The sequence below is a fragment of the Symphalangus syndactylus genome, chromosome X (genome assembly GCF_028878055.3).
Source record: "Symphalangus syndactylus isolate Jambi chromosome X, NHGRI_mSymSyn1-v2.1_pri, whole genome shotgun sequence".
NCBI classification, from domain to species: domain Eukaryota; kingdom Metazoa; phylum Chordata; class Mammalia; order Primates; family Hylobatidae; genus Symphalangus; species Symphalangus syndactylus.
In genome coordinates, this window is record NC_072447.2 from 63,296,272 (window position 1) to 63,311,935 (window position 15,664).

General features: G+C 39.9%; 1 protein-coding gene across 5 annotated transcripts in view; it reads left to right on the forward strand.

Annotated features, from left to right (window-relative positions):
- Positions 1-15,664, forward strand: part of PAGE4 (PAGE family member 4) — a 79,451-nt gene that overhangs the window by 60,795 nt on the left and 2,992 nt on the right. For 2 of the 5 annotated variants that reach the window (XM_055268585.1, XM_055268587.1), the window contains one exon: positions 15,069-15,176. In XM_055268585.1, coding sequence (XP_055124560.1) covers positions 15,069-15,176 — 108 coding nt within the window. Of the gene's footprint in view, positions 1-13,981; positions 14,069-14,485; positions 14,515-15,068; positions 15,177-15,664 lie in introns of those variants that run through there. The other 3 variants (XM_055268586.1, XM_055268589.1, XM_055268588.2) reach the window with 3 other exon arrangements.

Below are 15,664 nucleotides of genomic sequence, written 5' to 3' on the forward strand. Positions count from 1 at the left end.
CCCCCAGATACCTCATATTCAAACCTTTAAATACAGATTCTTGAAGAGATCACAGACATCACACCCTGAACAGAAATGTCTAAACAACTTAGACAAAAAACTTGGAACCTGGATCTTAAAAGATTTCAAGGACCTAATTCTTTGAATGCAGAGCAAAAATATGTCCAAAACTTGGGAACAAAGCCTAAAATTTCAAAGACTTTGCATGTTAATCACAGACCCCGAGTTACCTCCAATTCAAACCTTACAATGCAAATACTGAAAAATTTCAGAGACCTTACACTCTGAACACAGAACCACCAGTTACCTTAGACTTTTGTACTGACCCTGAAATATTTCAGAGAACATAAGTACACACACCTAAGTATCTCAGACTCAAAATGTGGAATATACTCCCTAATAGATATCAGCGACCTCACACCCTAAGCATGGATTTCCAAACACCTCAAGTAAAAAACTTGGAACAAAGACCTTGAAAGAATCCACAGACCTCATTTTTTGAACACAGACCCCAAATATTATACATGAGACCCAAATGGGGACTTAGACCCACCAAAAGTTCAAAGACCCTATGTCCAGGCTTCCTAATCTCTAAGACTAAAATCTTGGAACAGAAACTGAAAATTTCAAAGCCTTTCAAACTCTGAATATGGATCCCTAGATAACTCAGGCTGAATCTTTGGGAAACAGATCCTCTAAAAGTACAGAGACCGCACACCATGAATTCAGACCTCCAAATATGTGAAACAAACATTTGGAAACAGACCCCCATAGATAGCAGAGACATCTCACCCTGAACAGAGACCCCCAAATACCTCAGACTCAAACATTAAAACAAAGATACCTGGCCGAGCACTGTGGCCCATGCCTGTAATCCCAGCACTCTGGGAGGCCGAGGCAGGTGGATCACGAGGTCAGGAGATTGAGACCATCCTGGCTAACATGGTGAAACCCCGTCTCTACTAAAAATACAAAAAGTTAGCCGGGCATGGTGGCGGGCGCCTGTAGTCCCAGCTACTCGGGAGGCTGAGGCAGGAGAATGGCGTGAACCCGGGAGGCAGAGGTTGCAGTGAGCCGAGATCGTGCCACTGCACTCCAGCCTGGGCAACAGTGTGAGACATCGTCTCAAAACAAACAAACAAACAAACAAACAAACCAACAAAAAACAAAAAAGATACCAAAAGATTTGAGAGGCCTCACATCCTGAACATAGACCCACGACGACTGTAGATTAAAATCTTACAATACCAGTCCTCAAAGACTTCAGAGACCTCACACTTGTGAACACAGATCACCAAATACTATAGCTCAGAGTCCAAACCTTGAGTCACAGACCTTAAAGAGTTCAGAGAACTCACACCCTGAACATAGACCTCCAAACCATTCAGAATCGAACCTCAGAACACAGACTCTCAAGATTTCAGAGACCTCACACCCTAAACACAGATAAAGTATTCAGAGGCCTCATACTCTCAACACTCATCCTGCATAACTCAGATTCAAACCTAGGGACTCACAAATGGTAAATATTTGGGTAAATATAATAAATGATTCTTCTCCTGAATTCTTTAAAATATGTTTCATGCTTAAAAGTAAAATGAATAACATTGTCTGATGGGGTTTTCAATGTGTGCAGATGTCATACATAAGACAACTAGAGCTTCAACAAGGGATGGTTAAGAGGCCTATAAGGTGACAAGGTTTCTACATTCCAATTAAAATTACAAAACATTGAATCTAAGTAGAATGTGGAGAGTTAAGTATGTATCTCCCTCTCTGTAAGGGATATAGGAGAAATGCACCAGGGCAGAGTTTGGCAGCAGTCATTCCTAGAGTAACTATCAAAAAAATTACAGTTGGCCCTGCATATTTGCAGGTTCTGCATTCTCGAATTCTACCAACTGAGGATAAAAAATATTCAGAAAAAAATTAAAAATGATAAAAATAATACAAATAAAAACAATACAGTATGACAACTAGTTACATAGCATTTACATTGTATCAGGTATTACAAGTAAGCTAGAGATGATTTAAAGTATACAGGAGAATGTGTGTAGGTTGTATGCAAATACTATGCCATTTTATATCAGGGATTTGAGCATCTATGGATTTTGGTATCTACAAGGGTCCTGGAACCCATCCTCCACGGACACTGAGGGACGACTGTGTATGCAAGGATATAGTAAAAACCACAACAGATATATTAAAATGTAATACTGAAAGTTTTAAATAACCCAAAACAAGGGAGGAAAGGTAAAACAGAGGAATGAAAAACTGACAGAACAAACAGAAAATGAATTATAAAATGGTAGGTCTAAATACAACTATATCAATAATAAATTTAAATGATCTAAACACACCAATTAAAAGAAATTGTCAAAATGAATTAAAAAACATGATCTAACTATATGCTGTCTGCAAATACAATGATATAGGTAGGATAAAATAAAAAGATGGCTGTTTTCAGTGTAGAGATACAGATGGCTGGAAAGGGCATCACTTCCATCCTCACAACAAGAAAAATGCTGGGCAAACTTCAAATTAAATACTTTTCTTGAAATCATCAAGGAAATAAGTTTTCCGGGAAAACAACTAACCTGAAATCTAGAAAGACAAACACCTATAGGGAGACACAGCACCTGAGCATTTGATTGTCTGAGACAGATGCCTCTGAATGCCATATATGTCAGCAAGAAAATTAAGGTAGAAACTTCTAAATAACTTGCTAAGGGCTGAGTGTGGGCTAGTGTGAGAGTGTGAGGTCCTGGGGGCTGCAGACATGGTAGTTTTGCACTTGCTTGCAGGCTTTCCCTCTAGCAACTCCAGGAGGCACTGACAGGGAAGGTTGGGAGAATCCTGAGAAGACTAAGGAAGGGTGGCAGAAGTCATTGTTGAAACTCCACTCTGCCCAGTCTTCTCAATGCCCCACATAAAACAAAAGCCTTAATTCACAGGCTGAAGAAAACCTATTGCCTGAGGTCACTGGTGCAACCCCACAGCAGTTGGGAGAAAATATGGAAGTCACCGTTGAAACTCTGCCCAGACCCACCTTCCTTAGTTTCTATAGCGTGATCAGGGCCTGCAGCTTAAGCCTTTCTTTCTGTAAGGGAGATAGGAGAAATGCACCAACGTGGAGTTTGGCAGCAGCTGCTGTTCTTGCCAGCACCATGGGGGAACTTTCTCTGGATTCTCTGTGTGAGCCTAGTGGTAGTCCTAGGGGAGAAGCCTACGAGAGGGTAACCTCACATGAGTAAGTCTTTTGGGAGCTTCACATTCTCATGCTAGCTCACACTAGTTTTCCAGGACTTCATCAAAATTTATTGTTTAATCTACACACTGGTTCCTGCCCCCTTATAAGCGTAAGGCACAGAGTCCTGTGTCTCCCTGCAGGTGCCTGTCTCTCTCCAGATTTTGGTATAGCATTTACCCTATGACCTTGGTCCTCTGATGAGTCAAAGAAAAGTTGGCCAGGTGTGGTGGCTCACAGCTGTAATTCCAGCACTTTGGGAGGCCGAGGCTGGTGGATCACTTGAGGTCGGGAGTTCGAGACCAGCCTGGCCAACATGGTGAGACCATGTCTCTACTTAAAAAAAAAAAAAAAATTAGCCAGGCGTGGCGGTGGGTGCCTGTAATCTCAGTTACTCAGGAGGTGGAGGTTGCAGTGAGCCAAGATTGCACCACTGCACCCTAGCCTGGATGACATCTCAAAAAAAAAAAAAAAATGGAAAAAAGAAAAGTAATTAATTTACAGTTTAACCAACTTTTTTCTTGGATGGGATAGGAGCAAAATTGTTTCATTGCTCCATCTCTGAACTTTTGGGTCATATGGTGTATATATATTTAAGTTTATAGAAAATTGTCAAACTGTCTTTCAGAGTGGCTGTACAATTTTGCACTCATGTTATTAAGATAAGAGAGATCTAGTAGTTCTACATCCTTACCCATACTTGATATTGTCAGTAACTTTTCTTTCAGTGAGTCAAGTAAGTGAGTAATGGTATCTTTTGTGGTTTTAATTTTCTTTTCCCAAATGGCCAGTGATGTTGTGCATCTTTTCGTGTGCTAATTTTCAATCTGTATATTCTCTTTGGTTTAGTGACCATGACGTTTGCCAACTTACAAATTGGGTCGTGTGTTTTCTTGTTATTGAGTTTAGAGAGTTCTTTAAATTTTATGAATATAAGGCTTTAGTCAGATAGATGATTTACAAACATCTCCCAGTCTATAGTTGTCCTTTTTTTAAAGTTAGTATTTTATTGTTTTAAGGACATTGAAGAGGGCTCATGGAAATTTAAACATAGGTAGAATTTTGTCACACACATATGTCCTCAAATTATAGCCTAATCCTCCCTACTCTTGCATAATCAGAAGCCAATTACCCTAGCTTTGACATTTTAAAGATACCTTGAACAACGAATCAAGTGATTTGAAGTTCTAAGGTCAAAATGCTGGGCAGCAAAAGGCTTGACCTTGTAAAGAAAAGATTGTATCAATTCAACTTAATGATCTTCTGTGATAGAAAAACCTTAGTGATCAAGAGAAACTAATACATTTTTATTCTTCAGGCCTAAGTTTGGCTTCTATTTCTATCTTATAATCTTATTAATGATTAAGTTGGATGGTTTAGGAATCATACTCCAAGGAACCCAGGGGTTCTATAGAGCAGGGGTCCCCAGCCCCCAGGCCATAAACCAGTACAGTCCTGTGGCCTGTTAGGAACCGGGCTGGACAGCAGGAGGTGAGTGGTGGGCAAGCCAGCATTACCACCTGAGCTCCACCTCCTGTCACATCACTGGTGGCATTAGATTCTCATAGGAGAGCAAACCCTATTGTGAACTCTACATGCAAGGGATCTAGGTTGTGTGCACTCCTTATAAGAATATAGCTAACGCATGATGATCTGAGGTGGAACAGTTTCATCTCGAAACCATCTCTCCCTACTCCCCAGTCTGTGGAGAAATTATCTTTCATGAAACTGGTCCCTGGTGCCAAAAAGGTTGAGGACTGCTGCTGTAGAGGATTCCCAGAGGCTGCCTAAGAAATTGGGAGTGCAGGAATAGAGATGATGAACCTCTGACCTCTCCTCTCTGGCTTCAAGTGCAGTAGCTCTAATTGTTTTATTATCAGGTTTGGCTACATTTTTTTGTTTAATACTCATTTTTATTTTGAAATGATTTGTAGAACAGTTGTAAAGATAATACAGAAACTTCTCATATACTTTTCACTCAGATTCACCTAATGTTAACATCTAATATAACCACAGTACGTTTGTCAAAACTAAGAGGTTAACATTGGTAATATAGTACTAACTAAATGATAAACTTTATTCGGATTTCATTAATTTTTCCACTAATATCCTTTTAATGTTCCAAGATACCACACTGCATTTAGAGAAGCTTTTCTTTTAATTCTATTAACAGTTTTAAGAGCACAATGCAAAAGTATCAAATTTTTATGAAGTCTGATTTATCAATTTTTTTCTTTCATGAATTGTGCTTTTGGTGTCATGTCTAAGAATTCGTTGATAAACTAAAAGCCTCTTTTTATAAAACTTTCTTGAAAACTTTCATAGTTTTACATTTTACATTTAGATATATGACCCATTTTGTGTTAATTTTTATATATGGTGTGAGGTTTAATACTGGTTAATTTTTGTTGCATATGACCATCCAGTTTTCCTCATACCATTTACTGAAGATACTATCCTTTATCTGTAGAACTGCTTTGGCACCTTTGTCAAAAACCAACTGGCCATACTTGTGTAGGCCAATCTCTGGACCCTATTCTTTTTCATTGATTTATGTGCCTTGATTACTGTCATTTTATAATAATTTAAAAAATCAGATTGTTCAGTGTCCAGATCTTAGTTTCTAAATACCATTTCTTAATACAAGGAAGCCAAAATCCTGGAGAAATGGCTGATTCTAGAGCAGGTGAACTTGTCTTATCATGCAGTGCCAGGAAGTAAACAAAAGCTAAAAAAAAAAACAAAAAAAGATGACTGTGATATCAAAAGTGTGTAGGAACCAATCTGAAAGAAGTCTCAATGTCTAAGCTAGAAAAATCTGAGTCACAAAACACATGGCAACTGTATTGGAATAGAACTCAAAAAATAAAAAGGAATCCATGAGTCCATACTGATATAAATGAGCAATTTAATAAGTAAATAAATGGAGAAGGGACAGATCTTTCTTATGGAATAATTCCAAAAAATAAATGTAGAAGGAATGAATGAAATAGAAAATCACTATTAGAACAGCACAGTAATAATTGCTCTGGTAAGGTCCATGGATTAATACTAAAATTAGACCCCTAAACTTTAAGGATAAAAAGGTTATTTGCATTGCCTCAAAGTATTTCCCCTCAAATACGCATTAGTTACTGTAGAGATTTTAACATATATCCACAATTTTTTTTATATTCTTCCCCCCAGGAGGTGGAGCTTAACTCTCCTCCCCTTGGGTGTGAGCTAGACTTAATGATACACTTCTAATGAATAGAATAAGAAAAGGGGAAAATAGTAATTTTATAGTGGAGAAACTTGACATACATCATCTTCATCAAGTGATGAAGGTTAATGTCACCAGTAAGAATTCATGTTTACATCACATACCCTCTGATATGATGTGATGAGAATGGTACTTTACCTCAACAGTATTCTTCCCCAAAATCCATTATCCTAGTCCAATCATGGGACTCTATTAAACTCAAATTGAGGGGCAGTCTAAAAATTACCTGCAAGCACTCTTCAAAACCAGTTAATGAGATTCCTCCAACTTTCTTACTTTTCTTCAAAATTGCATTAGCCATTGTAATTCATTTGCTTTTCCTTATAAATTTTCGAATCAGTCTGCCTTATATGTACAAGAAGTCCTTCTAGGATTTTGATTAGTATTGTGTTAAATCTATATATCAATTTGTCTTTACTATGTTGGGTTTTCAAATCATGAACACAGCATGTATTTCCACTTATTTAGGTCCTCTTTGACTTTTATGATCAGTGTTTTATAGTTTTCAGCACAGAGATCCTGTACATATTTTGTGAGATTTATATCTAGGCACATCAATGTTTTGACTGTAAATGTTTTCTTAATTTCAGTTTCAAATTGTATGTTGTTTTTATTTGTTTGCTTTTTTTATTATTATACTTTAAGTTTTAGGGTACATGTGCACAATGTGCAAGTTAGTTACATATGTATACATGTGCCATGTTGGTGTGCTGCACCCAGTAACTCGTCATTTAATATTAGGTATATCTCCAAAGGCTATCCCTCCCCCCTCCCCGCACCCCACAACAGGCCCCAGTGTGTGATGTTCCCCTTCCTGTGTCCCTGTGTTCTCATTGTTCAATTCCCACCTATGAGTGAGAACATGCGGTGTTTGGTTTTTTGTCCTTGCCATAGTTTGCTGAGAATGATGGTTTCCAGCTTCATCCATATCCATACAAAGGACATGAACTCATCATTTTTTACAGCTGCATAGTATTCCATGGTGTATACGTGCCACATTTTACAGAGGCTCACTTTGTCGCCCAGGATGGAGTGCAGTGTGGCATGATCTCAGCTCATTGCAACCTCTGCTTCCTGGGTTCAAGCAATTCTCTTGCCTCAGCCTCCCAAGAAGCTAGAACTACAGGTGCGCACCACCATACCTGGCTGATTTTTGTATTTTTAATGGAGATGGGGGTTTCATCAGGTTGGCCAGGCTGGTCTTGGACTCCTGGCCTCAAGTGATTTGCCGGCCTCAGCCGCCTAAAGTGCTGGGATTGCAGGCCTGAGCCACCATGCCTAGCCCCAGTTGTATGTTGTTAATGTATAGAAATCAAATCGATTTTTGTGTGATGACCTTGTATATTGCTGCCTTGCTTAAGTTAGTTGTTGGTTCTAAGATGGTTTTTTTTTTCTTTTTTTTTGTAGATTTCTTGGGATTTTCTATGTAGGCAATTATGTTGTCTGCAAATAGGGTAATTTTTACTTCTTCTTTTCCAATCTGAATGCCTTATATTTCTTTTTTCTTGCCTTATTATGCTGGCTAAGACTCCCAGCATGATGTTGAACAGATGTGGTTAGAATAGAAATCTTTGTCTTGTTTCTGATCTTTGGAGGAAAGCATTCAGTCTTTCACCATCAAATACAATGTTAGCTGTCGGTTTTTTGCAGATCTCTTTACAAATTGAGAAAATTTCCTTCTAGTTCTACTTCACCGAGAGTTTTTATCATGAATGGATGCTGTATTTTGTCAAATGCTTCTTCTGAATCAATTGATATTATCATATGATTTTTCTTCTTTAGACTGTTAATATCAAATATTAAATTGATTGATTATTGAATATTGAATTCACATTGCATTCCTGGAATAAACTTCCTATGGTTGTGCTGTATTATTCTTATTGCTAGATTCAATTTGCTATTTTGTTGAGGATTCTTACATTTATGTTAGTGACAATCCTAAGAACCCCAAATATTTATGCATCTAATAATAGAGTCACAAAATACATGATGAGAAATACACAAATCTACGATTACAGTCTGAAATTATAATATCTCTTTCTCAATAATTGATAGAACATGTTGGCAGAAAATCAGCAAGGATACAATAGACAATAATCTGAAAGACAAAACCACCAAGCCTCACTCAGGAAGAAATAGATAACCTGAATAACCCTTTATCTGAATAACCCTTTAAAGAAGTTGAAATTGTAGCTTAAAAATGTTCCCACAAAGAAAACTCCAAGCCTAGATGGCATCACTGAAGTATTCTACCAAATACTTAAGGAAGAAATAATACCAATTCTATGCAAAATCTTCCGAAATATTGAGGAGGAAAGAATACAATACCCATTCTATGAGGCCAGAATTTCTTAATTCCAAAATTAGACAAAGATATGAATAGATAAGGAAAATATAAATCAACATTCATCATAAATATACACGCAAAAATTCTAAACAATATTTTAACAAATTAAATCCAGCAATACATTAAAAGAATAATACATCATGACTGAGTGGAATTTATTTCAGGAATGCAGGCTGGTTTAATACTTGAAAATGAATCAATAAAATTCACCATATTAACAGCTAAAAAAGAAAAAATACATAATTATTTTAATAGATGCAGAATGTTGAAAACTTTTGCCCTATGATCAGGAACAAGACAGAGATTTCCACTTTCCCCACTTGTATTCAACATTGTAATGGAGGTTCTAGGTAGTGTAGTCATGGAACGAAAGTAAGTAAAATGCATGCAGATTAGGAATAAAGCAAAATCGTCTATTCACAAATAACACAATTGTTTACATAGAAAACATGATAGAATCTAATTACAACAATGAAAAGCTACTAAAACCAACAAGTGAGTTTAGCAAAATTGCAGGATACAAGCTCAATATAAAGAATAAGTTGTATTTCTGTCTACTAGCAACAAACAATAAAATGGAAATAAAAACAATACCATTTACAATATCATAAAACATGAAAAACATAAGGGATAAACCTGACAAAATAGATGAAAAATCTGTACATTGAAAACCACAAAATATTTCTGAGAGAAATTAAGACCTGCATAATTGAAAAAACACAAAAAAAGAAAAAAAAAAGACCTACATAAATGAAGAGATATATCTTGTTCACGGGTCTGAAGACTCAATATTGTTAACATATGTAACAAACCTGCACGTTGTGCACATGTACCCTAAAACTTAAAGTATAATAATAATAAAATTGAAAAAAATGTCGATTCTCCCCAAATTGATCTATAAATTTGGTGCATTCTCAATCAAAATTACTGAAGGTTTTTTGGGGGGTAGAAATTGACAAGCTGATTCCATAATCTGTATGGAAATGCAAAGGACCAAGATTAGTCAAAGTAGGATTTCAAGAGTTACTACAAAACTATGTCACAGTAGTGTGACATTGGCATAAAGATAAACACATAGATTAGCACAGCACAGAGAGTCCAAAAATAAACTCACACCTATACAAACAACTGATTTTTGGCAAAGGTATACAGGTAGAGACATAATAACCAGCAAAGGCCAGCATGACCAACGTACCCTCACTAATTACCTGTAAAGGGATACATGCATAAGAGGAGGCTTGCCCAAGAGAAAGAGGTCCAAAGCCAGATGAGCTTTCTAGCACAAGTGAGAGGCCTGCACACCATCAGTGAAGACTGAAGTGACAAGCACAACTATGAAATGGGGCTCAGTTGGCACAGAAAGGTGAACCTGGTGGTTTCTGTATAAGGAGACTGGGAAACAAGGGCTTCTCCTTCTGATGGTGGAGCTGTCAAGGACAGAACCTTCCTCTCCACTTGCTTCAGGTGAACTACTAGGAAATGCTGACTCTAAATAATAGCTATCTGAATAGATATGAGCATGTGTGCAGCAACTGAATGGGCATGAGTAGTATTTGAAGGAGTTCGCAGGTAGTTGGAGTAACAGTTTAAAATAACATACTTTGTCAATCCATGTCAAAATTTCTAGGAACTCTCCTTTGCAATCATGAAAAATGCCTTTACGTTTACCAGTCAGTGTTTAGAAAAATCATCTCACAAAATATTTATATTCATAATATTTCTATTCGTGCACTTATTGTGGCATACAGTAGGTCAAAGGACACCAGAGAAAAGATCCTCCTCTGACCCACAGCCTCAGTCTCCAGCTCCAGTGGCCTCTGCAGTTTGCAAGCATGCTTCCAAGACTTAGCACATGATGTTTCTTCTGCCAGTCCTGCATTCTGCACATGTGGGCACCTACACCACATCACCTCTCATGGATGGTGCTCATGGGGTTGCTAAGCTTCTCCTTGAGCTGAAGGATTCAAAGGAACTACTGGATCCATGGGGTAGCACAAGGTGAAGAAGCATACATGTTTATGTTTATGATTCAGGCTTAAACCAGAATCGGAAAGATACAGATTTAATTCCAGGCATACCTTGCCAGAGGGTGTGACATTAGACAAGTTGTACATACTCTCAAGCCCCTATTTCTTCATGTAGGAATTTTTTTTCATGAAGAAATGTTTAAGGAAGTGGACAGAAAATGATCCATGAGGATGTTTGCTGCAGCATGAATGATCATCTAAAATGATAAATATATGGAAACACATGAACTAAAATGACAAACAGAAGATAGGTTTTTAATGAATGCTGGAACTCCAGAGTTGTTTCTTAACTCTCCTCTTTCTGATTTTGTGGATTGTTTATGAGCATGAATTACTTGAATAACAGTGTTCAAACGTATTGTTTATCAAAAGTGCAAATTCAGATAGTAGTGTGGTGTTTTCTCCCATCAAATAGCAGAAAACAGTAGGATTAGTCAATTTTTAGTGATTGGATTATTTGTAAGGAGGAGATATCACCTGTGACATAAAATGAATACAATGAAAGTGACATCTATAATCATCACAATGATACAAACAAGGGCTTGGGATCACCTACATCCTTGATCAGAGTGCTTGCTTTGCACTAATGTTGCCTGAGGATGAGGTTCTCTGGGAAGGCTCATGGTGCTGGGCAAATCGGGATTTCTTTTTCAGTTCAGATCTAAGCTCTCACACAGAAAGGACCTTACCTGTCCTCTCACTCCTTCACAGCATCCTAGAGAAACTTGATCCTATGCAGAGAATACAGCAGCTGCCAACCGATAGGCACTGAGGTCAGGGAGGCAGCAGGCTGCAGATAGCCTTTCCAAGTGATAATAGGAAACACCTAAGAGCTAATGAAAGCACTTTACCTGAGGAGAAACAGGAGGCTGAGACTAAAGCCCACAGTTTATGCTGATTGCAGAGTGTGAGATCTCAGTCTCTCAATAAATCTTTATTTAATCTACATAAAGATCTGAGTAGTAGGAGCAGCTCCTGCTTAGATATAAAAAGTGGTTATCCCTGATTGGTGATATCAGGAAGAATTATATATTCTTCACACTTGGCTCTGTATTGACACTACATCTTATCTGTAGGAGAGAGGGAGAGAAGGAGAGGGAGATCTGGCAATTCTACTTCTGCCATGGGGGATCTTACTAACTCTCAAAGAATGTGCGCTTCTTTCAGGGTAACCTGCAGAGTCTGAGAACGGTCCAGGTCCAGGCATGCAAGGACAGAAAGGATATTTTTCCCCCGGGGGTTTAGCGGGGGCGGGAGGGGGTGGACAGGGATGTGCAGGGCAAGCTCCTTTCTGTCCTGCAGGCACCCATCTAACTTTTGCCCAAAGCAGTAACAGTGGGCTTCTGTCCCCCATCCCCAACCCCCCACACCTTCTCTGACAGCAGAGGATCAGACCACCTAGGTGATGGTGAAGCTCTTTGACGTGCACCAGGTGCAGGAGACCTATAACCTCTAGCACTGCATTTTATCTGCTGGGTTCCCCTTGGAGAACCATATATCTTTGGAGCCCCAGAACATGCTGGTTGCACAAGAACAAAGCACACTTACCGTCTGAGAGGAAGGCTGGTGTTGTGGTAGCACTATTGAACCTCTCTTTTCTTTTGAGATCATGTTGTACATACACAGTGCTACATAACTGGATGTTTCAAGTTAATAACTTAAAATGAACAGCACCACTATTACAGGAAATATTATTCAGCACTGGTTTTGGTAGTCACCCATATTTCATTTTCAAGTGTGCCATAATTTACTTATATAGTAAGTCCATGACCATGCTATTATAAATTAAGCTGTTTTGGAAGTCCCATTTATCCAAATTTTTGTTCACATGGTTAAAGAAAAAAAACATTCAGTGGTAGTTGTTAAAGCACAGTAAGGAAAACCTTATTTAGGACCGTGGTGATGGGTATAGGGACCATTGCAATGGGATCTTGCAGTGGGGGAGAGAGATTGGGCTCAATACTGAGTACAGCACAGGCCAGTGGGAATGTATAGCGAAGGAGCTGTATGGCGGTCCGTGGGTGGAAAATTACTAAGAGGAAACATCAGGGGTAAGGGGGATTCTGGCTAAACCCACCTAGCAGGATTCTTGCTGAAGACAGGCCAAGGGGAATCAGACATCACCTGGGGGATGGTGGAAGATGAAGAACCCCATGCGGTAGCAAGTATGATCAGATATTGAGGATGGAGGGTTCATGCCACATTGACTTAGCAGGGCTCTTTGCTAAAACTGGGTTTTACAAGGAAATGCACAGATGGGCCTAGGAGGAGAAGTTTCAGAAGCCTGACTTAAAAGTTTGGCCAAGCAAGGAATATTTGTCAACATTCAAGACAGTTTCCTTAACATTAAAGTCCTAGAAGTAGAAATGCTGGGTCACAGGATTTTTTTATTTTTTGAGACAGGGTCTTGCTCTGTCGCCCAAGCTGGAGTGCAGTGGTGTGATCTTGGCTCACTGCAACCTCAACCTCCTGGGCTCAAGCTATCCTCCCACCTCAGCCTCTCAAGTAGCTGGGACTACAGGTGTGCACCACCATGCCCAGCTAATTTTTGTATTTTTTGTAAACACGGGGTCTTGCCATGTTGCCCAGGATGGTCTCGAACTCCTGGGCTCAAGCAATCCACCCACCTCAGCATCCCAAAGTGCTAGGATTACAGGCATGAGCTGCCGCACCTGCCCTGGATTTTTGTGCAAATGTTTAGGCTTATTTATGTATGTAGGTTTATCATCCTTCTTCTTTACATTTTTTTCTGGATTCCTATCATGCTTAAAATGGCTTTCCACTCTCTGAGAACCTAAGCTTTCACACATCTCTGGGAAGACTGAATACCCTCTTGAGGGCCACTGAGGTAGCAGCAATGAGAAAAAATAAAGGGTAAATTTGCAGGTGAAATGCAGAGCTGGGAACATTCCTAGATCCAGAAGGACAGAACATTTTGCAGGAGGGGCCAGAAGCCAGAAACAAGCCCTTCCCAGCACCGAGCAGGCCCTTCCTCCAGGTGGCACAGAGCCTCTAGGAGGTGGGAGAGGGCTGGAAAGACAACCCATGTGACACACCCCCGAGGTTTGGGATTGGCTAGTGGGGTTGACACTGCTGAGGTCTAAACAAGGAGGCAGAAGTGGGTAGGTGCCACTTCTCTTCCCTTCTTCATTCTTCGCCAGGCTCTCTGCTGACTCGAGTCAAGTGTAAGTGAGAACAGGTGTGAATGAGTGGGCCAGCGGGCTTCTGGTGGGTCGGGCACTGTGGTCCCTGGCCTCAGAGAAGGAAGGGCCTCGAGGTCATCATCCTTCTCCTAGCAGGCAGCTATGCGGCGGGGCAGGGACAGGGGAGGAAGGAGGGCCATGAAGGGGAGGAGGGTCAGCCAAGATGGTGTGAGTTTTGGAGCGGGACACTATCTGAGTCCTGGAGGCATATGAAACTGCCCATAAAGGACGGATGCCGGGGTCCTCAGTGGGGGGCCAGGGAAAGGGTGGGACGGCCCGCGCTTGACAGCGCCTGCCTCAGTGCTCATGTTCACTGGGGGTCTCCCCATCAGCCCCTTCACCCACGAGGTAAACTGCCGCGGAACTGTGAGGGTGCTGTTTGCATTCCAATTGTCGGGACTCTTTCACCTGAGACTGAGACTCAGTGGGTGGGTCCACCGATCATTCCTCCTGGGAGTTTAAGTGTGAGGAGGAGCTGGTGGGCTTCAGGCGGGTCGGGCAGCACAGTCCGTGGCCTCGGAGGAGGAAGGGCTGGGGCGAGGGAGGAAGTTGGGCCACGGAGGGGAGAGGGATCAGATGGAGCAAAACTTGGGGTACTTTTTGAGGTATCTTTGAGTCCCAGAGGCGCCTGAAACTGCCGACAGAGGACAGGTTTCGGAGTTCTCAGTGGGGACCTGGGGAGGAAGGGACTTGGGGTGGCTGTATATTAAAAAATCTCTTCATAATGGAGTTCAGTTATGAAATTAAGTCTTTTTAGGAAAGACCCCATGTTTTGATCTAGGACTTGAAGATCACTTCTCTGCCAAGTTGGCTGTGGAAGAAACAAAGCAGTTTGCAGATAGATTTATTTGATGTGATTGGAAACCACGCGTAGTTATTATTAACTCAGGACCTATTATGGAAATCTCACAAAATTAAAAAAAATTACAATCAGCAGATGGCCATGGAAAGGGTCGAGTATAATTACTCCTTTTTATTGCAGTCTTCAGTTCACGATCTTCTAGTTGCAGCGATGAGTGCACGAGTGAGATCAAGATCCAGAGGAAGAGGAGATGGTCAGGAAGCTCCCGATGTGGTTGCATTCGTGGCTGTGAGTACATTTCAGTATCTTATTTCCATTGGCAGAAATGTATTTTTCTGAAAGAAAATCGAAAACATTGTTGAACCAATATAGATCTGTTATATAAAGGACTTCCCTGCTGAAAATAATTGCAAACTAAATCACATTAATGAGACATTGAGCAAGGAGACTTATTTTCTGATATTGTCTGCATATCTATGTTTTTAAGAGTCTGGAAATAGCCCTTATGACTTTCCTATCATGCTTATTAATAAATAATACAGCCCAGAGAAGATGAAAATGGGTTCATGGGTTCCAGAATTATCGGTCCTTGCAGGTAATAACTCCTTAAAGTATTTTCTATATAGGAAGAATAACTTTTCTTAAGAGTACTTACAGAGAAGATAGGAAAAACCTCTTCAGATTTATTTGTGACTAGCTACCTTTACATAGTATGTATATTTGTGACTTCTATTGCCATGGTATTAATAACAATATTCTGTTTGCATCTACTCTCC